The sequence below is a fragment of the Caretta caretta genome, chromosome 9, assembly GCF_965140235.1.
Source record: "Caretta caretta isolate rCarCar2 chromosome 9, rCarCar1.hap1, whole genome shotgun sequence".
In the NCBI taxonomy this organism is placed as follows: domain Eukaryota; kingdom Metazoa; phylum Chordata; order Testudines; family Cheloniidae; genus Caretta; species Caretta caretta.
Genome location: NC_134214.1, coordinates 16,476,371 through 16,502,672, shown reverse-complemented (window position 1 = coordinate 16,502,672; position 26,302 = coordinate 16,476,371). Strand labels below are relative to the sequence as shown.

The following is a 26,302-nucleotide window of genomic DNA, read 5'->3' as shown; positions in this document are numbered from 1 at the left end:
CATTGTTCATGGCACTTTTATGTAATAGGCAAAGATAATAACATTGAAGGCACAAGCCTAATATCATTCACAATATCTATTTTACTATTTAACGTACCGTATAAAACTCTTGACTGGCAATCTCTGATACTTGCCTCCTGTCACATCTGTACCATTTTACTTGTGAACAAGTGTTTTAAGGTCTGACCTCCTATTCTGTGGTATCTCAGTTGGCACTGCTGGTTTTCACGTGATCTTGTATGCATAGTTTCAGCTACCGCTTAACCTGTGATCAGTGTATCACATGACAGTCATTGCTCAAATTCCTTTCCAGTATAATGGCAGCCAAGATTACAGAATTACACCAGGAATGAATTTAGCTGATTGTGTTAATCTTATTACCTGAATATATGCTATGGGGCCAAATCTGGGTCCCACTGAAGTCAGTGACCAAACTCCTATTGTCTTTAATGAGTCCAGAATTAGTCTTGAAGCCTTAACATCAAAGGAGTAAAAGTTAGAGAGGAAAGAAATATAGGCCAGGCTACACCACTGTAGGATCAGGTGGCAAATTCACTCACTCTTTTATATTTAGCACCTTCAGCTAGTTATGTCTTTATACTAGTATGACAACTACAGTAGCATTTGGTTTTCCCAGGCTTCCTATCACTCAGCAAAGGAAGAAACAGGCATGGGAAGAAAGGATGAAACCATCCATAAGAATAAATTGCAGCATCTCTTTTCTTTCTTTTGCCCCTTCTGCATTATGCTCTTGGTTGGTGTATACCTGTCTCCAGCGAATGAAGATTGTTACTGTACTGAATCAATTCAGTGCACCATGGAAGCCTTTCTGTATTTATTCCTTCCATTCTTTCCTATGTCTTTTTAGGGCAACACCAAGATACACTGAACCCTTAGACCATAACGTCAGGTTAGTCTCAGGGGCAGTAGATACATACACTACCAGGTATATCAGTCAGAAGCATGGTACTGATTTGACCTACTGGTTTTTGATCAGCGGTGTTTTTACAAAACCATGCTTTTGTCTAAGGTGTTTTCAGATGCATTAAAAAATATATTTCTTTACTCTCCTTCTTGTACACAGTTTGCCGGTTTTTATGCTTCCTGGCTGCCTCGCAAACCCTCCAGTTCAGTTGCAGCTTTGGGTCCTTTTGTTGCTGAGCGCCCCTTGCGGCGGAACTCAGCTGAAATCTCTTCAAAAGACTTTCCTTTTGTTTCTGGTACTTTAAAGTGTGTGAATAAAACGAAGCCGAAGAGCAGAACGGCGAAGGTCATGAACACATAAGGGCCACACAGATCCTGTAATGGGAAAAATGAAACCATAGTGATGAATTAATAACAACCCCATGGTTTCCTTATCATTTGTATTGCAAATGTTAAGATTTTCAAAGCAATCTAGAGAGATTTAGACACCCATCTTCCGTTAATTTTAATGGAAGATATGTGTGTCCACCCCCCTACACTATTTTGGAAATCTCAACCAATGTTTTGAGGGTGTCTGTCATGTGCAAGATTTTAGGAACTTTTCTTACTGCAATGTACTGGAAACACATTCCAATGATGAAGTTGCAGGTCCAGTTGCAGAATCCAGCTATGGCTATGGCGGCAGGGCGGGGCCCTTGACTGAACAGTTCAGCAACAATAAACCAGGGGATTGGTCCAGGCCCGACTTCGAAGAAAATTACGAAGAGAAAAACTGTGACCATGCTCACGTAGCTCATCCAAGCAAAAGTGCTCTATAAATAGAAGTAAGTAAAAGTGAATTCACAACATGAGTATAGGTTTCCAATACAGTCATCTTTCATCACTGTTAATTTCTTGAATTGTTGAGCTGCTGCAGAAGTTTCTTTCAGTTCAGACAAGCTGAGTAAAAGCAACAGACATGCCGAATTAAACTTGTAATGGATTAAAGGCAGCAGGCCTTTACTGATCTCAGTTACACTGGGGTAAATCCAAAGTAGCTGCATTAACATGAGCTGAATTACTCTGGGTTCACATCAGTGAGAAGAAGTGCCTGTAGACTGCTTAGATCCCCATCCACTGACCCAAATGCAAGTTATATCCCTATGCATCACCTCTGGATGTGATCCACTGAGCCAGATCCTTAGTTGGTGTAAAACAGCATAGCTCCAGTGAAGCCAATGGAGTGATGCCAGTTTTCACCAGATGAGGCTTTGGACCATAAAGAATCTGAGTCACAGGGAATCTAAGGGTATGTCTAGACTATAAATTGGGGATATGTAATTGTAGCACATGTAGACATCCCCAAGCTAGATTTAATCCATCTAGTACCAGAGCAGAGAAGCCACGGCAGCGTTCAGCATGTGCCAGCCACCTGAATACCTACCCAGGATCCCAGGGGGGCTTGTTTAGCCCACACTGAAGCCCCATGCTGCTATAGCTTCACTATTATTGGTACCTAGATTAAAGCTAGCTCTGGTACATCTACATGTGCTGCAATCAGAGCTGTGCAGCGTACATGTACCCTAAGCAGGTGAAACATATACTGATTATATTTGCACTATGGCAGCATAGTCCCCTGGCACATAGTCCCCTGGCAGCAGCGTGTAGTGCATGTGTAGCTACACACCACAGTGAAAAGCAAGGCGCATCCATACTGCAGGGCGTAGCTACATGTGTCAGTGAAAGGCTCTGGCGGAGGGGTGGAAGCAGAGAGAGATTCCAGCAAGGGGGAAAGGCTCTGGCTGGCTCATTTCTCCTCGATGGGGAAAGGCAGTGGGACGCTACGCTGCTCAGAATAGCTGGGTAAAGGCAGAGGCAGAGCTTGGGCAACAAGAGAACGGGTATGGTATGTGCTTGCATACATGCCCACACCCTCCAGGCATGTCTTTATTCTACTTGCCTAAGCTGCGCCTCGCTAGCTACACCGCTATGTATACCTGTGCTAGGGGTATATAGACTGCATGCCACTGAAGGAAGTGTGCAGTGTAGATGCACCCATTGAGTGGCCAGAGAGAGGAGAGTAGCAGAGGAAGCAACTACCAGGAGAGTGTAAGAGGGTGTTTATTAAAGAAAGTCACCTGCTACTTTACATCACATCTTATTTACATGTAATTTACACCAATATTTTAGATCTCTTACACTCAGATTCTGTTAGGCTCAGAGCATGAAATCCTGACCGTATTGGTATTAGTGGGAATTTTGCCACTGATTTCAATTGGGCTAGTATTTCACTCCCTTACATTTACACATTGACAGGTAAGATTCATAGCCTTATGCATCACCTATGTATTTGGCTGAGTGGATTTACTCTAGTTTAACTGAGGGTAGAATTTGATTCCAGATTCCAAAGCACAAAGTCACAAAGACATATATTTGATTAATTTATTGGGACAAATTCTGCCCTCTAGCGGATACCAAATTCTATTCTTATTAGTGAGGAGAGAATCTCAAATGGTTCAGAAGATCCACCACCGAAATGTACATTCCCCTCTGAATCCCCCTATAAATGTATTCTGATGTTATAGCCTGTTCCTAATTCCAAACAAAGGTTCCCACCCCAAGACTCAAAACTGCAAGTACAGGGACGAGAGACAGGACAGAACCACAATGCTTAGATTCACTTCTAGAAAAGGTGCTTCTACAAAGCATGAAGGTATATAGTCTGTGGTTGTGGCTGGGGCTTATAATAAGAATATAGGAATTGTCATATTGGAGCAGACCATTTACCCTGCAAGTCTGATATCCTGGGTCCAGCAGAGGCTAGTGCCGGATGTTTTAGAGGAAAGTGAAAACACAGGCTAACTGAGCACTGCCTGGCGTAGTGAACAATTCCTTCCTAACATCTATAGTCATCAGCTTATGTTCTGAAGCATGAGATTTTATTATACCTGCCATAGTGTGCATAACTGTCAATTTTATGAAATGTCTTGAAATTAGCCGATGATTGTACTACATGGAAAGTTCTTAAATGCACTCTCTGAAGGACTGGTCCATTATGGTAGAAGTTCCAACATTCTCAAAGCTGTATGGGGTTAGCAAAGCAGGCATCAGAGTTTACTTATGTTGTGTGAGATCATCTCACAAGGCAAGGTGTAACATGTTTGTGTGAGCTGGGAGTTCATCATGTGATTTGAATGATGCTTATGAAATTTTGCATGAGGGAGGATTATTTTCTGATCTCCTTATCTGAAATAAACTTGCAACATACTCAGTGTTAAATAGAGTCATTGGCAATATGTTTGTATGCAAACGGACAAGAAACCAAACCATGGAGTGAAACCAGGAAAAAAAAACAACTCACCAGGAGCACAAGTCCAACTGTCATGGCTACGGCACTTGCTAGCATACCTATCAAACCAGCAATAAACAGGGACCGTCTCCCTGTTTTCTCCACAAGGAAGACCTGTAGAAATTCATGATGTATATTAGGCTTTATCAAACCTGCAGTCTTCAATTAGTAACACATATATGAAACCTACATCAAGTCCCCTTCCAGAAATTGGTCCTCATAGATTATAACAGCCTACTACTGCTATCAGCTAATGGTTTTGCTCTTTTAACTCATGTGTTAGAGCTTTGCACTTAGGTACTGAATGAAGATCCTTAATTTACACTATGATGATATCTGCTGGTGGAGATTGTTAACCAGCTACTGCACAGAGCAACATAGCAAAGGACAATGCAAATCCATGGATGTGCAGAACTCACATATTCCAAAGACTAAAGGTATCTCCGCTGCTTTCTCACACAGGTTATTTTCTATAGATTCTAACCTTCCAATTTGAAGAAAAAAAATCAAGACCTTTCTTATTCTGGTGATTGTCTTCCCAAAGTAAAGTGATTCATCATGGAATTTTTGTATTCAGAGACAGAGGCTTTGTCCATATTGGAGTAGATTCTAGTCCCCGGTGCAAACCCCTAGTGTAGATGTAGTTCATCAGTTTAAATTGTGGCTGGCATGAATGCAGCTTTTCTTGGTTTCAATTAGGATTTTTCTCTGGTGAAGGTGCCCCAGTGATCCTTTACATTTAGCAACCCATTGAGATAAGTGGAAGAAGCTTGCACCTCTTTTGGGGATATTTTACTAGTCTGACCTTGTCTACATTGGGGTTTTTAATCCACCTGGATACACGGCACCAGTGCAAATTTCAAACCGGGGTAATATGCACCAGACAAGTCATGGCTTACACTAATGTACCAGGTCTACTCTAGGGTTTGCGCAAGTGCAGCTGTATCAGAGTATGTCTACACTTAAAACACTACAGCGGCGCAGCTGCATCATACTTCAGTGTAGACACTACCTATTCTGACAGTAGTGATTCTCCAGTCGGCATTGGTGATCCATGTCCGCGACCTTCTGTCAACATGTCACAGTCTACACCAGGGGTTAGGTCAGTATTGCTAAGCCGTGGTCTACACTGGGAGGGCGGGAGATCGACCTAAGATACGCAACTTCAGCTACGTGAATAGCGTAGCTGAAGTTGGCGTATCTTAGGTCGACTTACCTGGCCGTGAGGATGGTGGCGAGTTGACCGCTGCTGCTCCCCCGTCAACTCCGCTTCCGCTTCTCGCGAGCTGGAATTCCGGAGTCAATGGGGAACGCGTTCAGGGATCGATTTATTACATCTAGACGAGATGTGATAAATTGATCCCCGATAGATCTATCACTACCTGCCAATCCAGCGGGTAGTGAAGACCTTCCCTAATAAGTGTAGTGGACTTCACACTCCTGAGAGACATAGCTATAGTAATGTAAATTCCTACTGTATATGAGGCCTCAATCTACCTACTTATTCCTGCAGAACATCTCAGGACTTGCTCCACTTATGAGTCCCTGGCTGGCCTCTCTTCCCTGTGGCCAGGAACACTCCTTGCCTCCTACAGATCCCTAAGCAGTGGTCACTCTGAGACTGTTGATAAGACATGATCATCTATTTTCCTAGAGGTTAAATGGGGCTTTTAGCTCAAGCAGTTCATCTCGCTGGGTTGCAGATTGCAAATTCTGATTGCTATTTCTGCTCCTTTTGTCAAGGTCCAACACAGTGCAAATGGTTTGGGAAAACAGACAGTAGGTATGTAACTGATTGACAAATATTAGGTAATATTTAAATACTCATGGTCAAAGAATTGAAGAGTAAATGTCATCAGGCAGCAAGCTAAACATGACTGTAACTGATATGCCATGGCAGTAGAACATACAAAGGGCTGTCACAGGAACTCATTCTAAACCCCTCATTTCACAATAAACTACACAAACCACCTTCTAATAGGGAATGCTGGTGTTTTTTCATGAAAGCAATTTTGTCCAGAGAGACTGGGGTGGCTTACAGGCTTGGTGATGGTAGGCTACACAGTTCTACAGCTGTGGATTGATGGTTCAAATCCACTCCTGGTTGTTAGTGGGTGAAAGTCACCTCATCATCAGAAGGCTATCTGGAGGCCTAAGGAAAATGATTTGGTTTTAAGTATCCCCATGAAAAGAACCTCAATTGGTTACTAACTGGAATTTTGTTGGCATTCTAGGCAGAAAGACTATTGATCAAATGGGCCATGAAGTTTGAACTATCCTCTTGGTCGTACAGAACATCATCTAGATATTACCAGGATGGGTGCTATATAAATACAATAGATAATATCAGAGATAAGACAGAGGTTGAGGCACACTGGCAGGGCAATAATGAAAAGCATTTACCAGTGTTCCCCACACTGTAGCTGTTCTATAGACAAGACTAGGGCTCTAGAGGTGATCCTGGCAATTACAGTCTGGTAAGTCTAATGTCAGAACTGGGCAAATTAGTTGAGACAATAGTAAAGAATAAAATTGTCAGATACATAGAAGAACATAAATTGTTGCACAAAAGGCAACATGGTTTCTGTAAAGGGAGATCGTGTCTTACTAATCTGTTAGAGTTCTTTGAGGGTGGTCAACAAACATGTGGACAAGGGGGATCCAGTGGACATAGTGTACTTAGATTTCCAGAAAGCATTTGACAAGGTCCCTCACCAAAGGCTCTTATGTAAATTAAGTTGTCATGGGATAAGAGGAAAGATCCTTTCATGGATTGAGAACTGGTTAAAAGACAGGGAACAAAGGGTAGGAATAAATGGTAAATTTTCAGAATGGAGAGGGGTAACTAGTGGTGTTCCCCAAGGGTCAGTCCTAGGACTAATCCTATTCAACTTATTCATAAATGATCTGGAGAAAGGGGTAAACAGTGAGGTGGCAAAGTTTGCAGATGATACTAAACTGCTCAAGATAGTTAAGACCAAAGCAGACTGTGAAGAACTTCAAAAAGATCTTACAAAACTAAGTGATTGGGCAACAAAATGGCAAATGAAATTTAATGTGGATAAATGTAAAGTAATGCACATTGGAAAAAATAATCCCAACTATACATACAATATGATGGGGGCTAATTTAGCTACAACTAATCAGGAGAAAGAGCTTGGCGTCATCGTGGATAGTTCTCTGAAGACGTCCACGCAGTGTGCAGCAGCAGTCAAAAAAGTAAACGGGATGTTAGGAATCATTAAAAAAGGGATAGAGAATATCGTATTGCCCTTATATAAATCCATGGTATGCCCACATCTTGAATACTGTGTACAGATATAGTCCCCTCATCTCAAAGAAGATATACTGGCATTAGAAAAGGTTCAGAAAAGGGCAACTACAATGATTAGGGGTTTGGAACGGGTCCCATATGAGGAGAGATTAAAGAGGCTAGGACTTTTCAGCTTGGAAAAGAGGAGACTTAGGGGGGAAATGTTAGAGGTATGTAAAATCATGAGTGGTGTGGAGAAAGTAAATAAGGAAAAGTTATTTACTTGTTCCCATAATATAAGAACTTGGGCCCCCAAATGAAATTAATGGGCAGCAGGTTTAAAACAAATAAAAGGAAGTTCTTCTTTACTCAGTACACAGTCAACCTGTGGAACTCCTTGCCTGAGGAGGTTGTGAAGGCTAGGACTATAACAGGATTTAAAAGAGAATTGGATAAATTCATGGAGGTTAAGTCCATTAATGGCTATTAGCCAGGATGGGTAAGGAATGGTGCCCTAGCCTCTGTTTGTCAGAGGGTAGAGATGGATGGCAGGAGAAAGATCACTAGATCATTACCTGTTAGGTTCACTCCCTCTGGGGCACCTGGCATTGGCCACTGTTGGTAGACAGGATACTGGGCTGGATGGACCTTTGGTCTGACCCAGTATGGCCATTCTTATGTTCTTAAGACTATAAGCAAGAGAACTTCAGTCTCCAGGACTCAGTTTAACAACTGACACAAGTTTTACTTTTGCAGAAAACACAAACCAGTAGAGGTTCATGATTTGTACAGAACCAGGCAGAGTTTTCATTCTCAGTACATTTGATAGTGCAGTTTGTACTTTGGGACTTGGCCTTGCAATCATTTCTCATGCAAGTATTTTTCCTGTGCATAAGGTTTGCAGGATCAGCTCTTTGTGACTTTCTTGGCTCCACAACTCCCTCCAATACCATGATTAAATCTTTTTCTTATAATCAAATTATAGTGCGTTTTCTTTTGACTGGGCTATCAAGCTATCTAACAAAGAGATATCTACTTACGGCGATAACTGTGAAGACAGTGTTCACGACACCAACACCAATGGTTGCATAAACTGGTTGATCAACTCCTGCTCTTACAAAAATGTTTGTAGAGTAGTAAAAGATCTATTGAAACAAATTAGGATGAAAGGTTATACCCCACTGCAGGTGGAAATTTCTGTCTTCGAGGGAAGATTTGCATTTTCTTGGCTGAGATTTGAAGTAATTACGATTTGTTTTTCCAACTATTTTTTAAACAGTTTGTTATAATAATTAAGGTTAGAAATTTCAAAGGAGCCTAAGGGAGTTAGAAATCCTACTGAATTTCCCATCTTAAACCACTGAATATATACATTTAAAAAAACAAAAACCCAAACCTGCTTTTCTGCCATATAATTCTGGGTTTTCTCTTGAAAGCCAATTCGCCAGAATGGCAAGCTTCTTTTGCATGCTAGACAAACCTCTTAATATGGCTGATTTTTTAAATTAATTTTTAATACACTTTCCTTCATTAGAATAATTTAAATGTTTTCCTTTCTCTCCAAAGAGAAGGTGAATCCTTTCTCACTGATGTAGAGATAGGAGGAAAAATGAGTAGGTCACCTACTCCATCTCCTCTGCCAGTGCAGAATTTCCCCTTACAGTATATTGTAGGAAGAGAGGAAGAATGGTGCAGTAATTAGAGCACTAGTCTGGTCTTTGGGAGACCCAAGTTCATTTTCTTCTCTGCCATAGATTTCCTGTCTGACCTTGGGCAAGTTACTTAGAGTTTGTGTACATTGCAGCTGGGAGCCTCCCAGCCCTGGTAGAGATTATGGCCAGAAGGGACCACTAGATCATCTAGTCTGACTTCCTATATAGCACAGGCCACCAGCACCACCCAGCATCTGTACACCAAACCCAACAACTGAAATGAGACCAAAGGAGGTCACATGAGACTAGACTGTCACAGGCAGAGAATAGGAGGGACAGACCTGCTCCAGTGCCTGAAGCCCCAGCAATGGCCGGGAAATGAGTCAGTGAGAGCTAGCACGCTACAAATAGCAGTGTGGACATTGCAGCTCTGGTGGAGACTTGGGCTAGCCACCTGAGCTCAGACCTGGGGGTTCTGATATTTGCCATCCGAGCCACAATGTCCATGCTGCTTTTTTTTTGTACAGTAGCTTGAGCAGAAATAGCAGGAGCAGGGCCGGATTAACCTTTTGTGGGCCTGGTGCTAAACATATTTGTGGGCCCTCATGGAGGCAATGGAGCATGGTGCGGGGAGGTTAGTCCCCGGAGCGAGGGGCCAGCCAGAGGCAATGGGGCATGGCATGGCAGGGGAAGCACCGCTCCACCCAAGGTGAGGGCACTATTTACAAACCGGCAGTTGCCAGATGCACAGTGGCCGGCCCGGCCCTGTGCTGCCAGTGTGCCCATTCCCCTTGGGAGTGGGCCCATGCCACGCCACACAGCCCTCCCGACTTCCTATGGCCAGATCCCACCCGGACCCACTATACCCAGCGCCCCCCCAGACCCACCCACAAATGCACATGCCCTGCACAACACCACCCCTGCCCACATCCCCACTACAGCTGCCCACCACCCCCCACAGAACCCCCACTCCTTAGTGCCCCAACACACACAGATCTTCCCTGCCCCTTCATAGCCCAGCACCCCCCCAGGCTCCCCACAGACTCCCTCCCCCAAGCCCTGCCTACCGGCCACACTCACTGGCCCTGCTGGAGGCGACTGTGTCTGCCAGGTTGAGCTGACAGCACAGCCAGGGCTGGTCCCAGGGCCAGGAATTGCTCTGGCCCCTCGGGAGTGGCGCGATCAGCCAGGCCAAGGTCTGCCCCAGCCGGGGTCCTTCAAGACGCACTTGCTTGGAGGGGCCCAGCCAAGCCCTCTACACTGTCTCCACCTCCACCTGGCTGAGACTGGCCAGGCTTCTGCACTAGTCCCAGGCGGCTCAGCTCCGGGGAGACAGGCGGGGGGCCGCTCAGGTGGTGGGAAGCTGAGACTGCCCGGAGCTGGAGGTGCACTGGGGTTCAGCCAGGGGGCAGAGAGGAGCAGGGAGTGGGGCCAGGGAGCGGAGAGGAGCCCTTGGCTAGCTGGCGGGCAGGCCGAGAGGAGCAAGTGGTGGCCGGGGGAGCCAGCAGGGTTTTGGGGCGCAGTGCAAGCGGAGCAGGCCAGAGCCCTTTCTGAGCATGGGCCCAGCTCCATGGAGCCACTGGAGCCATTGTAAACCCGGCACTGAGCATGAGTGTCTACCTAGGCTGGGAGGCTTGCTCCCAGCTGCAGTGTAGACATACCCTTAGTCTTTCCGTGCCACCGTTCCCCATCTGTAAAATGGGGATAGCAGCACTGCCCAGGGTGTGTTGTGAGGATAAGGGATAAGTATATTAAAGACTGTGAGGTGCTCAGATACCATGGTGAGTAGGGCCATATTAGTACCTAACATATATTATGCAATCTGATTTTCAGCAGAACAGGCTCATATATACACCCATTTGATTTCAATCTGCAAATACTGAAGGACCACTGTGGCCTTAGATGTTCCTTACAATACTGATCAGTATCAATTCTTTTAGAAGGCAAACTCACTGCATTGATTCCTGAAAACTGCTGAGATATTTGAACCATCAGTGCCACAATGACTGGCTGCCTGTAACTGGAAGAGCTGAAAAGCTTCCTGATGGAGACTTTCTTTTCACTGGCAGCTTCTTGTTTTTCCTTTTCCATTTCGGCGATCTCTTTCGTGGAGTCACAGTCTCCTCTGAGCCTTTTCAAGCCTCAAGGGAAAAAGAACATGCTTTTATCTCAAAGTAAATATCAAAGGACTGAGAGTGCATTAACAACCAAACCATTCCAATCAATACCAGGATAAGGACAGATCAAAACGAGAATTAACAATACCGTGTACTTGAGCTGTTCCCAAACTATGGTCTGTGGACAACTGTTGGTCTACGAAGCACCTCTGAAGTACTCAAAGGCTGTACAAGTCTTGCTCCTCCTCTCTGTTTCCAGTTGTTTCCTAATGTGGATGGCTCTTGTTTCTTGTAGAAAAAGCTGGAAATAGAGAGGAGGAGCCAGCCACACTGCATAAAGGCGATTGCTATTGTTGTCACACACAATGTGCAATTGCAGGTTGCATTGGAAAAGGAGGAGAGGTGTCCATGAGATGCAGTTCCACTAAACATGGTTCATGATGGCATGTCTGTCTGATGGAAAATGCTAATTCATCAAACTGAAAATGTTCGTAGCCAGAACAGGTCAATTACAACAAAATTTCATTACAAAAATTACAATGAAATGAAGCGATTCAATAACATTTTGATTCTTTGTTTCAAAACAACTTTCTGTTTAGAAATTTATTCATATTATAAGTTATAGCCATAGATTTTCCTTGAAATACTGAAATATGGACAGATGGTCTATTCTAAAGTCCATGGAAGTCGTTGGAAAGACTCCCATTGACTCCCATGTGCTTTGGGTCAAGCCCAGAACAAAAAGTTTAAACAAGTCAAAGTCAAAATGTTTCATCAGTTGACCTGAAAGGAATTTTTTTTGAACATTTCATTCTGTGGAAATTTTTTGAAATTCTTTGTTTTCATGCCAATTCAGCATGTAAACTAATTTCAGAATGGTGGGATTTTCCCGAAACCTGAAATTTTAGTTCCCACACAGCTCTGAACTCCATTAAGATGTGTTCTGCTCTATGCAAATTTTGACTAACCCTGGCTTAGTAGATAAATAATAACATATGATGGGGTGTGCATTTTTCAGTGCATAGACACACATATGGTGTCTATGGCTCTCAGTCCAACAAGGCTCATACATGGAATGGAATAAATACCCACAGCTATGCAAATGAGTTACCCAGGCACTGCTCCAAGCAACCAGAGTGTTTTATTTATGTATGATTTAAAAACAAAACAGAATAGATGTCTTACATTTTTTAGCCTCCTCCACCTTTCCTAGTTTAATGTAAAGATATCGAGGGCTTTCTGGACACAATAAAAGCAGGAAAAACTGAAGAAGAGCAGCAGCACCAGATAGACCAAGAAGTAGAGGCCACATGTCTTCACTGCCAAGCAGAAAGTCTAGTCCAAGGATCTGAAATTATGGAGCTGTGTTAAATGTATCAGACAAAATTAGGTTGTAAAACCAGAAATTCTAGACTAATATTGAACTTTCAAATATCAGCTGGGAAGGAAGTTGGAAGCAAATAGGAGCTCCCTATCCCAACAGCTTGGTTCCATAAATTATGGAACATATTTGTAATGGACAAACTAACAAATGGCATGAAGCCTTGGCCAAGTCATGTCAAGGCCCTGTTTAGATGATGGACCAAATTGTGGTGCTCTTGGTCACTGTAAATTTGGAATAAGTCCATAGACTTAAGTGAAGTTACTCTATATTTACACCAGCATAGCTGACAGTACAATTTGGTCTTCTATGCCCTGGTCTGCACTAGGACTTTAGGTTGAATTTAGCAGCGTTAAATCAATGTAAACCTGCACCTGTCCACACAATGAAGCCCTTCATTTCGACTTAAAGGGCTCTTAAAATCGATTTCCTTACTCCACCCCTGACAAGTGGATTAGCGCTTAAATCGGCCTTGCCGGGTCGAATTTGGGGTACTGTGGACACAATTCGACGGTATTGGCCTCCGGGAGCTATCCCAGAGTGCTCCATTGCAACTGCTCTGGACAGCACTCTCAACTCAGATGCATGATTGTTTGCCGTTGCTCTGATGCAGGGAGGGGCGACTGACGACACGGCTTACAGGGTTGGCTTACAGGGAGCTAAAATCAACAAAGGGGGTGGCTTTACATCAAGGAGTATTTCAGGCAGGACTTCACGGAGGGTTCCAATAAGAAATGGTGCACCTAAGTTATTGTTCTTATTGGAACAAGAAGGTTAGTCTGACCTCTGATTGATACATGGCTAGATTTACCTCGCTGCACATTCTCTGTGAGTGACTGCAGTGTGACCTAGAGGAATGAGTCTCCTAGACGGAGGGTGGGGGGGGGCGTTTGCAAATGAGTACAAAACAAATCTGGTCTATTGCTTGTTTTGATACACTCCATCTATCTTTTACATCTTTGGCTGGCAGCAGACGGTGCAGAAGGACTGCATGCCATCCATATCTCATGGCTGCTCGGCAGAAGATGGTACAATAGGGCTGCTAGCCATCCTCATCTCTTGCCTGCCCGGCAGAAGATGATGCAATAGGACTGCTAGCAATCCGTATCACCTGCCTGCTTACCATAAGATGGTTCAAGAGGACTGACTGCAGGACTAAAGAGAATGACTTGATCAAGTCACTCCAAATTTAGTCCCTGCACCCATGTCTGCCCAGGCGCTCCTCATCGACCTCACACAGGTGACCAGGAGCACCTCGGATATGATGATGATGGCTACCAGTCCTATTGCACCATCTGCTGCCACAAGGCAATGGGTTGCTGCTGCTGTGTAGCAATGCAGTACCGTGTCTGCCAGCACCCAGGAGACATACGGTGACAGTGAGCTGAGCGGGCTCCATGCTTGCTGTGGTATGGCGTCTGCACAGGTAACTCAGGAAAAAAGACGCAAAACGATTGTCTGCCCTTGCTTTCACGGAGGGAGGGAGGGAACGGGGGCCTGACGATATGTACCCAGAACCACCCACGACAATGTTTTAGCCCCATCAGGCATTGGGATCTCAACCCAGAATTCCAATGGACAGCGGAGACTGCGGGAACTGTGGGATAGCTACCCACAGTGCAACACTCTGGAAGTCAACTCTAGCCTCGGTACTGTGGAAGCACTCCTCCGAGTTAATGCACTTAGAGCATTTTCTGTGGGGACACACACACTCGAATATATAAAACCGATTTCTAAAAAAACGACTTCTATAAATTCGACCTAATTTCGTAGTGTAGACATACCCTTAGTTTAACTACACATGGGTATCTGGCACAGTTAGGAGTGCTTGTACTGTAACGCTGTTTTTTGTTGGTAAAGTAGATGGGACAGTATGATTATAGAAGTATCTGACAGCCTAGGGACAGAATCATTGATGAAACTGCATAATTCTGCAGCTACACCATGAATGGAATGCCTGAATCAGCGCATGTGGCCAAAATTAAGCCCTACTGTAAATAACTCAAGAAAAATGACATTTTTTTCTCCTCAGACCTTGTTCTCCTGGATTCTTGTATTTTGTAAATGGGATGTTCTTAGGAAAATATATAACATGAAAAAAATATGTTACAGAACAGTCAATTGGACCAAAATTTGCCTACAGAAATACATGGGATTCTTATTGCTTTCAGTGGTGACAGTTTATGAACTTCCAAAAGTACAGTTCTGCACTTTGAGTGAATTCTTTCCTATGAAGTTCTGCTTTCACCTTTCTTTGCTCTCTCATCAGACTCACAATGAATAAACAAAAACAATGAGGAGTCCTTGTGGCACCTTAGAGATTAACAAATTTATTTGGGCATAAGCTTTCGTCCAATTTTAACGTGCCTGCACCTATGTCCTGAAAAGCTCACGAAGGGCCACAGTTCATTCAACCTTCAAAATTTACACTGTGTGATGGCTAGTTATCAAAGTCACAGTCACTAACACAACACAGTGTGAATTCTGAAGTTGCAATGTGCAATTTGAAATGTGCCTTCAGAAAATATTCAAGCTTAAAATTTGCTTTTTGTGTGTGTTTGGGCTCAAATGCTATTGAAAAGTGAACACCAAAGGGTTGTAAACATTGTCAAATTGAGATTAGGTTTCTAAACCAAATAAATATTGGCAGACGTTTTCTTTTCACCGTTTGCCGAGCTCTTCTAACAATCATGACCAAGGAGGGATACAACACTGATGTTGCAAACAGTGAATCTATTCAAGCAGTTTCCTAAAAATGTAGAGAGTGAAATTCTTTGGCCTGTGATATACAGGAGGTCAAAGTAGACAAACATAATACCCCTCCTAACCTTGAATTCTATGAATCTTCTGGGACAGGAGCCATGCCAATTTCCATAGCCCAGGCTTTAGCCCACTAAGTTTATTAATACTAGGTATTACATTCACAGTGTTCAACTTCAATGTGAATGACAGTGTATGAAGCCCTTCTAGGGAAGGGGGATAATTTGCCATCAGTAGTGTTTTTCATCTCTTGGGTGTAAGTCATTTTATTAGGAATGATTTAGTATCCAGGAAGGAGGTGCCATAAATCACCCCAAATTTCCCTTCAGCTTGCTAGTGGCATTTTAAGAAGGAGCCCCTGTCAGTATATCATTGGTGTAACCCAGCTAGTTTAAAACGATATCACTCAGTGCTTCTGTGTACCCTCTTACGTACCTGGCTGATGAGAATACCCGTGACTATAGCAAGCTGGTGCAAAGTTCCCAGGGCTCCTCGAAGGGCTGTAGGTGATATCTCACCAACATACATTGGAACAAGTCCTGACGATAGCCCTGAAAAAAGCGTACATATGAGTTACTGTAAATGACCGCTCAGCAATCAGCAGAAATAGCTCACCACAGAACGAATTTGGGCTCAATTCTGTGTGATCCTGAGCACCTCCTGCAGGGTTATGAGTTCCCTCCATGCCCATTGGTCAGAACAGAAGTGAAGAACACTCAGCACTTGGCAGGAACTGTTCGTGGAAGCCCCAATTCAGAAGGCCATTTAAGCAAGTGCTTACATTTAAATATATACATAAGTGCTATCCAGAATAAAGAAACTTTCCTGAATCAGGACCAGAATCAAGCTCTTGTTTTGGGTAAATCTGTTTCCAATAGATCAAGATTCACCATTTTTCTCTGCTGGGTAACCAACTTTTGAGCTATGTTATTTCAGGTCGGAGATCCCTCCTAAGATCCCTTAGTCTGACTCATAGGACAATATTCAGATGTATTGTACTTACATCAGTAACCAGAGATAAGGAACTGATTAAGGGAGAAAATGTTTTTCTTGAAGGTAATTCTTTTTTATTGATCTAAAATCTTGTATTTCCATGTTTATCTTCCAGATTATAAGCACTACAGGCCAGGGCTGCATTAAACAGCACCAAGTACATCAGTGCTTAACAAATAATTAATAATAATGAACTTGACCCAGGAATATGGATGCGATAAAACCCCATTCATTAAGATACAGCTCACTGAAGGTAGGCTAAACAGCTTCTGGTTGATATAAAATAAACTCAATCCTTGCTAGGGCTGGTCACAATTTTTTCAATAAAAAGATTTTTTATTGTAAAATGGGATTTTGTCAAAAACGAGAGGTTAAATAGTGAGATGGAGAGTAGGGGACCCAACATTTAAAACTCACCTTTTTTTAAAGGAAACATTTTTCATTTAGAAAAATTTAATTTATAATGTTTGTTGTTGGAAAAAAAAAGGAGGGGGAATTGAGAACAAAATGAAAACTTTTGTTGAGCTTTCAAAAATTTTCACAAAGAAACCTCCCAAGGTTCTGATGAGCTCTACTCCTTGTAGTTGCTGTGGAAACTGGAAACTTCTTAGCTAAATGGACATCATGGCCATAATTTCCAACTTTGTTAGTGATGATCACTGAACCTCTTTTTGACAAAGCCAATTTGTTTCTGTAGTTTGACATTTCTGATTTAATATTAATATTCTGGATAATGAAAAATGGGGCCAAATCTTCAGCTAGTGTAAATCAAAGTGGTTTACTTGAAGTAAATGGAGCTGTGCCGATTTACACTAGCTGACAATCTGACCCATGACTTTTAAGTCGGCAGAGCTCCCATCATTGTGAATTTGGACTTTTCTCCTGTGCATAACGGGAAGCATTTGGAGTTTCTTTCCCAAGACTGAAGGCTAACATTATCAAGGAGCTAGACCACTAATAACTGAAAACACATGGGTCTCTGCCTTATTTATTTTTCCTGCAAAAGAGGAATCGTGGCTGTAGAAAAGGAACCTAGGGGATCTGCCTGTGGAGTGTCACGGTTCAAAAGGCAGCTGTAGTTTCAGGCAAAGAAGCACTTTAAGCTGTTTTAAGAACTTACCTAGAAAGCCAACAGAGCCAGGGGCTTTTGATGAAGTTCTGAGTGCTACTAGTTTGGTAGGTTTCTTCTGTAGAGACTGGAAGGTCCAGCTCTTTAATCCGGCCTTGACTTAAACGGGTTTTTGTGAAGTTTTGAAAACATATCGTTTGTTAGAATAAACACTCCATGAGTGCAAAATTTGTGCTCCTTGTATTTGAATATTCTTATAATATTTAGTCAACCGAATCCTCCTCAGTCCTATGGAGCATCGGATTCTTAATGTTAGAAACACCTTTCACACTTGTTCTATATTTTTTTCTTGTTTTAAGGTAACAAAAAAGTTCAAAAAAGAACTAGATAAATTCATGGAGGATAGATCCATCAATGGCTATTAGCCAGGATGGGCAGGGATGGTGTCCCTAGCCTCTGTTTGCCAGAAGCTGGGAATGGGCAATAGGGGATGGATCACTTGATGATCACCTGTTCTGTTCATTCCCTCCCTCCAGGGCACCTGGCATTGGCCACAGTCGGAAGACAGGATACTGGGCTAGATGGACCTTTGATCTGACCCAGTATGGCCGCTCTTATGTTCTAACAAACTAGCAACTGATCTGATTTATTTAGTTGAAAGAAAAACCTGCCCATTGGTACGCTGTAGAGTTGTGTTTAAAATTTAAATGAAAAGAGATCCCGCTCTTCTACTTCATGTGAGTCACCTTCCATTTCCCAAGGTCTTGGCATAAACATGAGGTTCCATTTGTGCTGGTTAAAAAACAAGTCCCCTCACTCAAAGTTTCTTCTTTATGTTTTGCCGCCATTTTGGTGTGCACTAGCTTAGTACAATGGGCTTATCTTGGCAGCCCACTGGGAATACACGTAGACAAGCAAGATTTTAGAATTTGCCTTAACTTACCACAGTACAGCCCTGTGATTGCTCTCCCAGCTATAATAAGGATGTGAGATGGGCCAAATTTTGCCAGCCCCATGAGGAGATTTCCAATGATAGAAAGAACATTCACAGCCAGCATGGCTTTCACTCTGCAATTCATTAAGAAGAAAACTACATTGGGATAGTAAATCCAGCACTGAATTCAGTTACACTTTAGATATTCTGAAGTTCCAGGAGTAGTCCCATGCTCTTTACATAGGCCTTATTAATTATTATTATGCATTTCTGGATATAAATTCAAGTAAGGTCACTATATTTTCCAATATAATTGCATCTGTACTGCCAGGAATAATAATAAATAATAATAATAATAAAAAAGACAATTCAAATTACCATATGGACAAAAACTGGCCCAATTCTGAGGGCTACTGAGCACTCTGTGTGGCATGCTAAGTGCTCAGGGAGTTAAAGGTACTGGAGTTACTCCATATTTATATCGGTGTAACTGAGAGCAGAATCTTGCCTTAAGTTCTTAATCAATGTCTTGTTCACTAGGAGTACTATATGCTTAGGGCCTACTGATAGTCTATGGGACCTGAGGGCACAAATCACTACACACAATCTGAACTCAAAGCAGCAAGCCACCATCACAAGGGAAGGACTGGCCCATTGTTTTGCCATTTACTTGATTTAATTCTGGATTAACTTCCCTGCTATTCACATGATTTGCTTTCTGTCAAAACTACTTTGCAAAGATGCTGCATGTATGTTTCCCTGGCACTTAAATGAAGAAATACGCCTATCTTTTAGGCATTATAATACAAATGTAGACCAACTGTCAGTGAGTTAATCAAAGCTAAAGGATAAAGAATAATGACTGTGCATATTGAAAAAATGTATGGCAGAGGTACAATCAGAATAACTGAATGGCTAATGATGTCTAATATACATCTTGTACAAGCTCTTTTCACATATACTGTAGTCTCTTTTGTTATGGGGGAAAAAGGCTAGAATTAAAACTGTTCACCTCTTTATTTTCTGAAGTGATAAAAGCTACAGGTAACAATAAAAAAATCAGAGTTATAATTTAGGATTTTAATAAAGCAGATTTTTCCTATTTTACAGTTTCAGTAGCCATGTTTTGGAGGGTTCATTATTTTTTTTCAAGCTGGAGAAAATAATAGAGAAACAATTTCAGGAGAGGTGTCTCCACGTGAAAATTCAAATCTAGTGGCTTAAGGTTTAATCACTGGAAATGAATAGGAAAGGATTTTTGCACTGAGTGCTGTAATACAATTTGGAGACAAAAGTCTGATTTTAGTTCTAGATTAGGCTTTCGGTTTGTGGACAGTCCTAATCATCAGATAAGATATTGGGCCAGATCCTTGACCCTAGGTCTGGCTCCTTTGTGCTGTTCTGGCAGCTCATAGCCAGTTAAGATGGCTTTCTGACTGCAATCTGAGGATTTCCTGGGCCATCTCAGCTGGCTCCCATTCCCTTTCCTAGTCAGTGTTTTCTGGCTATTTGTCAGTTTACAGAGATAGAGTGTTTCTCACCTGCCTAGCTTGTCTCCAATCCATCCAACAGCGAAAGAGGAAATCATGCCACCAATGGCAAAAATGGACACAGACAGGGACCAATACAGAGTCAATGTACTCTTGCCTACATCCAATTCTTCTAGGTCTGGGAAGATCATATTTCCATTCGTGTCTGTGAAATTCATGGCACTTCTGTCAATAGGGGCAATGCCCAGCACACGGCTGTAATGGGCCTCTATTACCTGCAGTGAGAAACAAATGCATCAGTTCTTTTGCTTCTAACTAGCTAAGCAGCCTTCATTTCCTAGTCAGGGTTTTTCTACTTTGCAGCCCATAAAACCCAGTATCACAAGGTAGCTGGTCCCTGTGGGCAGACTAAGCCCAGCGCCCCTGGACCAGAGTAGGTGAGTGCAATCTAGCTAATTAAAGAGGGCTGGGCTACAGCTGAGCCTATAAAAGCCTGCATCCTGTGGAGGGAAAGCCACCCTGGAGCAGAGCTAACTCCTGTGCTGGATCCCTGGAGCAAGGGGCCAGGGGCTAGGGCAGGGGTGGGCAAACTTTTTGGTCTGAGGGCCGCACCTGGGTATGGAAATTGTGTGGCGGGCCAAGAATGCTCACAAAATTGGGGTCGAGGTGTGGGAGGGGGTGAGGGCTTTGGCTAGGGGTGCGGGCTCCGGGGTGGGGCCAGAAATGAGGAGTTCAGGGTGTGGGAGGGGACTCTGGCTCCTACATGGAGATGTGGCCAGGCAGCTCTGCTGCACGCTGTCCCGTCCGCAGACACCACCCCTGCAGCTCCCATTGGCCGTGGTTCCCAGGCAATGGGAGCTGCGGGGGCAGCAATTGGGGTGGGGTCAGTGTGCAGATCTTAGCTCCTGGCTACCCCTATGCATAGGAGCCAGAGGGGGGACGTGCCACTGCTTCCGGGAGCTGCGTGGAACAGCCCCCGACCCTGCTCCCCAGCTAGAGCACCGGACTGGGGCAAGTTCCAGACCCTGTTCCCCAGCAGAAGCTTGAGGGCTGGGTTAAAACAGCTGGATCCAGCCTGTGGGCTGTAGTTTACCCATCCCTGGGCTAGGGGCTCAGGGAAGCAGCCCTGCAGCTGCCGTGCCAGAAAGGGAGTCGAGTCAACTGATGCCAGGTAGCTGCCAAGAACTGAAGTGCCAGAGATCCCTGGAAGGGGTGACCATGGGGCTGAGGGCAGAATTAAGACTGTTTTCTGTTTGTTTGATAACCTCTGTTAAAGAAATAAACCCCCTTGCCTGAGCCTGGAGCTGTGAAAGCTTCTTGGGAGAAGCCCAGCTCAGTGACAGCCTGGCTCTGTAACATTATGGGTGAAATCCTGGCCCTACTGAAGTCAGTGGGGTCAGGATTGCAACCTATGAACACAAATGTGTGTTTATACCAGTTTGGGGAAAACATGGCTGTGTTCACACTGAAGCTTTATTTTACAACAGAACCACGCGTCATTCATGTTTGCATGTCCACACCTATCAGGCTACCTGACTCCGATAGTTTCAGTGCATGCTGGGAAAACCTGGGTTGTTATCTCATAAGGCCTGGGTAGGGGGCAGACCGCTGGGAGGACACAGCTAGAGGGTGGCGGGGACATCCCGGGTGTCAACTTAGAAATTCACTTGCAGCTGTCTCAGGGATTATTCTGTTACTACAGTCCTATTCTTCCGCAGGTTATTTACCCGATTTCAGACTCACATTGTGTGCTTTGCTCGCACTTATATCATCTGACCAACAGCTTCAAAACCTTTTTACTGTCTCTATGGAAATGATGGTAATGAAAGCAATGAGAAGTTCATCTTAATGGCACATGCTTTTGTTAATTTATTGGTTATTATAGATGAAGTCTTTGCGGGCAGGGACTGTTTTCCTGTGCATTTGTAGAGCACCTGACCGGGGCTCTGGGGCACTAACACCATATAAATAATAGTATAGCCATGAAGCAGGGCTTATAAGTGCTGCTGCAAGTCACGGCCTGTTTTGAAAGGAATCCTATATGCTGTACTTGCCCTTTGAGGAGCGTTGATGACACCAAGGCTGTATCCATACTGGAAGAAGCCCAGCACTGCGGTGAAGACAGAGAGAACCAAGGTTCCTGTGAGGTGCTAGGAGAGGATTGCGAAACAGAAAATGATGTCACTTTTCTCCACATTTCTGCCATATAAACCTTGAACACGTTGGGACGGATTCTGCTGTCACTGAAGTCAGGGGGTTTGCATGAGTTTACGTGGGAGCAGAATTTGGCCCATTCTGTCTGCACTGTCCTGGCAGTGCAAAGCAGCATAACTAGCTGGGGGAGGATTTTTTCAGTGAGTGTAAAGCTGTTGCAGTAACTCCTTCATGCCCCCACTCTTGGCCTTCCTGGTGTAAGGGCATGTCTAGGAGAAAGGGAGCGTATCCAGTTTCTGGTGATTCCCAGATGCCAGAATGATCCCATGGGTTCATAGGTAGTTGGGAGTAGGGAAGAGAAATCCTGAGGCTTCTTCAACTTATGCCAGACTGATTGCCTGCCGGTCCCAGTTTCATAATGCAGCCAGAAAGCCAGTGGAAGGGACATAAGGGGGGGCATATTGGGGGTATGCTGAGAGGAAGGCCTGTGGCCAGCTGTAACAGCTTTTGGAGGGGCCTTTCAGTCAGGTGTAGCTTGGAGCAGCCCTGAGATTGCTCTAAGTTGCACCAGAGAACAAAGCAGCAACCAGCTGGGCTCAGGATCAGGGGGATAGAAAGGTGGCCCACCTGCACCACATGTAATTAAGGATTTAGTGGATGTATTGTTTCTTGACTTTAGCAAAGCTTTTGACACGGTCTCCCACAGTATTCTTGTCAGCAAGTTAAGGAAGTATGGGCTGGATGAATGCACTACAAGGTGGGTAGAAAGCTGGCTAGATTGTCGGGCTCAACGGGTAGTGATCAATGGCTCCATGTCTAGTTGGCAGCCGGTATCAAGTGATGTGCCCCAAGGGTCGGTCCTGGGGCCGGTTTTGTTCAATATCTTCATAAATGATCTGGAGGATGGTGTGGATTGCACTCTCAGCAAATTTGCGGATGATACTAAACTGGGACGAGTGGTAGATATGCTGGAGGGGAGGGATAGGATACAGAAGGACCTAGACAAATTGGAGGATTGGGCCAAAAGAAATCTGATGAGGTTCAATAAGGATAAGTGCAGGGTCCTGCACTTAGGACGGAAGAACCCAATGCACAGCTACAGACTAGGGACCGAATGTCTAGGCAGCAGTTCTGCGGAAAAGGACCTAGGGGTGACAGTGGACGAGAAGCTGGATATGAGTCAGCAGTGTGCCCTTGTTGCCAAGAAGGCCAATGGCATTTTGGGATGTATAAGTAGGGGCATAGCGAGCAGATCGAGGGACGTGATCGTTCCCCTCTATTCGACATTGGTGAGGCCTCATCTGGAGTACTGTGTCCAGTTTTGGGCCCCACACTTCAAGAAGGATGTGGATAAATTGGAGAGAGTCCAGCGAAGGGCAACAAAAATGATTAGGGGTCTGGAACATATGAGTTATGAGGAGAGGCTGAGGGAGCTGGGATTGTTTAGCCTGCAGAAGAGAAGAATGAGGGGGGATTTGATAGCTGTTTTCAACTACCTGAAAGGGGGTTCCAAAGAGGATGGCTCTAGACTGTTCTCAATGGTATCAGATGACAGAACGAGGAGTAATGGTCTCAAGTTGCAGTGGGGGAGGTTTAGATTGGATATTAGGAAAAACTTTTTCACTAAGAGGGTAGTGAAACACTGGAATGCGTTACCTAGGGAGGTGGTAGAATCTCCTTCCTTAGAGGTTTTTAAGGTCAGGCTTGACAAAGCCCTGGCTGGGATGATTTAACTGGGAATTGGTCCTGCTTTGAGCAGGGGGTTGGACTAGATGACCTTCTGGGGTCCCTTCCAACCCTTATATTCTATGATTCTATGATTCTATGATTCTATGATTTAGCCTGAAGATTTTATGCCTTTTACCATGATGACTGAATGGCACATTGTATATAAGAGAAGGTCTCTTGAAAAGAATTCATTAAGGCAAGATCCGGTGAGCACTCACCACTCTTATTGATGTCAAATATATCATTAAATGCAATTCATCTCATGCTCAAGTCTAAAATATGCTGTCCTAATTCCTGGTGCCTTTCCCCAGATCTCTTCCCGGGCCTGCCTTACAACTTAGAGCAGTGGTTCTCAACCTGTGGTCCGCACACTATGTCTAAGGGGTCTGCAAAAGACTTCAACTGAAAGACGTTGACTGAACAGAATTCGTCTATCCATACAAACAACAGATTTCTAAAGGGGTCTGCACCTCCATTCACCATTTTTTAGGGGTCCGCCAATGAAAAAAGTTTGAGAAGCACTGACTTAGAGGACCCTGATCTGCTGGACAGCAAGCTCAGACAGTGCGTTGCCTTTCAATCCTATCGCACGACCACACGGAGGAATATGAGTAGTTGGCTGCTCCCCTGGTCCCTCTGTTGGAAGGGAAAGGTGGCCTGATCTGTAAGTCACTCAGTATATGTAGAGGCCTCAAAAGCATGGTGCCCCAAGAAGTCGCTTGTGTAGATGACTGGCCTGATAGTTATTTCCCCTCTTCAGCATGAAATCCTCTAGGAATAGGAACTTAAGGGTGGGAAAAGAGTTACTGATACACCTGCCAATAACTGGTTCAGCATGGGAAATGGGGACTCTGCTGACTCTACCGTCATGTCGAAACAGGAGATTGTAAAAGCAACAATAATAGCGATCCCTGAGGATGACGTTTGCTGGCTATGGCAGGACGTGGGCAGGGAGATCGGAACATCCAGGGGGTTTGCAAGGAGGGGAAGTCTTGCTGCTTCCCCTGCAGATCAAATTCCTCAGTCTGGTCTAATCCTGCTGCCACTGAGGTCTGTGGCAATTCTCTTCCTCCCTCCTCCCCCCCCCCGCCCCGATACACACACTATTATGCTGAGCACCCTCAACACTATTGAAATCAGTGTGTGCTGAGGACATGTCACATCATGCAGGATTGAGTGCTATAAGAGGTAGATCTTGGTGGAGATCCCATAAGCTAGTGAGTGCCTCTTGGGAGGTGCTGAGTGCCCTCGATGCCCATTAGCTCCTTTGCGAGTTGAAGGCAAACAGTATCTTTGAGAGGATGCTCCCTACATTGCAGGACTGGGCCCTACAAGCAGAACTGCACATTGTGGGCATAAAGCAATTGGGATTTTCATTCTACTCACCAGTGTGAGCAGAGACTGGCCACAAACAGACTCTCTAAACAGATTCCTCTGCACAAGAAATATCCTAAGGAGCAGTAATTCAAGTGCCTCTTTAATAAGTTTAAGATATAGTACATAAAGTTTTAAAAAGCATGTATTTAATGTGATGGGCTCAGTTCCTCAGTCTTTACTTAAACTTAAATCCTACTGAAGTCAGTTGCATCATCAATTATGCAAAAATTGACCAAAGGCGGCACATTTTAGTAAAACATTTGGTTAACAGAAATGATCCTTTAAAAAAGTTCTAAGCAGGTCCCAAACATGGACAGTTTCTTGCTATGAGCAATCAATAGCTCCCCAACTCTTTGGTATGCATTCCCCACTAAGCAGCCTGACACTGGCACTGCACTAAAATACCAGAGAGTCAGTTTTACCTTTTCTTCTTGCATTTTACTAGCCTTCTCCATTCTGTTGGTCTTGCAGAGGATTGTCTGGGTGCAGTCCTTTCCCAAGCCTTGAGACTCTTCCAGACACTGAGAGAGTACTTATATCTCAGGTGTAGGAGGAGGGGCAGTTGAAAGGAGACAAGGAGGGGAGGGTTGGGGGAAAATGACTTGCAGTCAGGAAGATGGGATTAATCAACATGAATGTTAATGAAAAACCCAAAATTCAGCAGCACTTCAACACCGCTTAGCTCGGAACAATAGTAAAGGATAAGAGATCTGAAGAACAAATCAACAATTTGGAAACAGAGAAAGGGATCAGAAGATATGGTGAAATTTAAAATGCCACACTTCTCATTTTTCTATCAGTCCAGCTTCATGAAGGGTAAAAAACAATAGACAGAGTCTGCAATAATGAGAAATTGTGTTGTATTGTGCAGCAGCAAAAGTATAGGATGCCTGAACTACTTCAGTATATGTTTACAGTACATGCTGTTTGGTTCTAGCAAGATCGATAGAGCCATGATCACCTTCCTTGGCTTCAGTGCAGGATTTGTGTATTGAATTATAATGCTTCCATTTGCCTGTCACAGAATTTCAATAGGGAGATTGGAAAGAAAAGCTTTCCAGCGGATATAATAAAAAGAGTTGGCTCACAAAATGAACAGAGTGGTCACAGTAATTAACTCTTAATCAAACATCAAACTTGCT

General features: G+C 43.8%; 1 protein-coding gene across 3 annotated transcripts; it reads right to left on the bottom strand.

Moving 5' to 3' along the window:
• SLC2A2 (solute carrier family 2 member 2) lies at positions 1-25,690 on the bottom strand. 3 transcript variants are annotated; one of them, XM_048864976.2, is made up of 11 exons: positions 25,583-25,690; positions 21,956-22,051; positions 19,953-20,176; positions 18,421-18,545; positions 15,851-15,966; positions 12,460-12,622; positions 11,111-11,298; positions 8,546-8,650; positions 4,265-4,366; positions 1,533-1,736; positions 1-1,299 (listed from the first exon to the last, which is right to left on the bottom strand). In XM_048864976.2, exons 1-11 carry the CDS (start codon positions 25,613-25,615, stop codon positions 1,096-1,098), a joined length of 1,560 nt encoding a protein of 519 aa, XP_048720933.2. In that variant the 5' UTR covers positions 25,616-25,690; the 3' UTR covers positions 1-1,095. The 3 variants fall into 3 exon arrangements, with proteins under 3 accessions (XP_048720933.2, XP_074988219.1, XP_074988220.1); XM_075132118.1 differs by lacking the exon at positions 21,956-22,051 and having other exon boundaries at positions 25,583-25,683; XM_075132119.1 differs by lacking the exons at positions 21,956-22,051; positions 25,583-25,690 and having other exon boundaries at positions 18,421-18,567; positions 19,953-20,022.
• Positions 25,691-26,302: the final 612 nt, after the last annotated feature.

Coding starts and splice junctions, on each gene's coding strand:
- SLC2A2 (XM_048864976.2), bottom strand. CDS start 25,615: ATGGAGAAGGCTAGTAAAATGCAAGAAGAAAAG. Junction 18,546..19,952: donor ATTGGAGACAAGCTAGGCAG/GTGAGAAACACT, acceptor AATGAATTGCAG/AGTGAAAGCCATGCTGGCTG. Junction 11,299..12,459: donor GGTGGAGGAGGCTAAAAAAT/GTAAGACATCTA, acceptor TTTTCCCTTGAG/GCTTGAAAAGGCTCAGAGGA.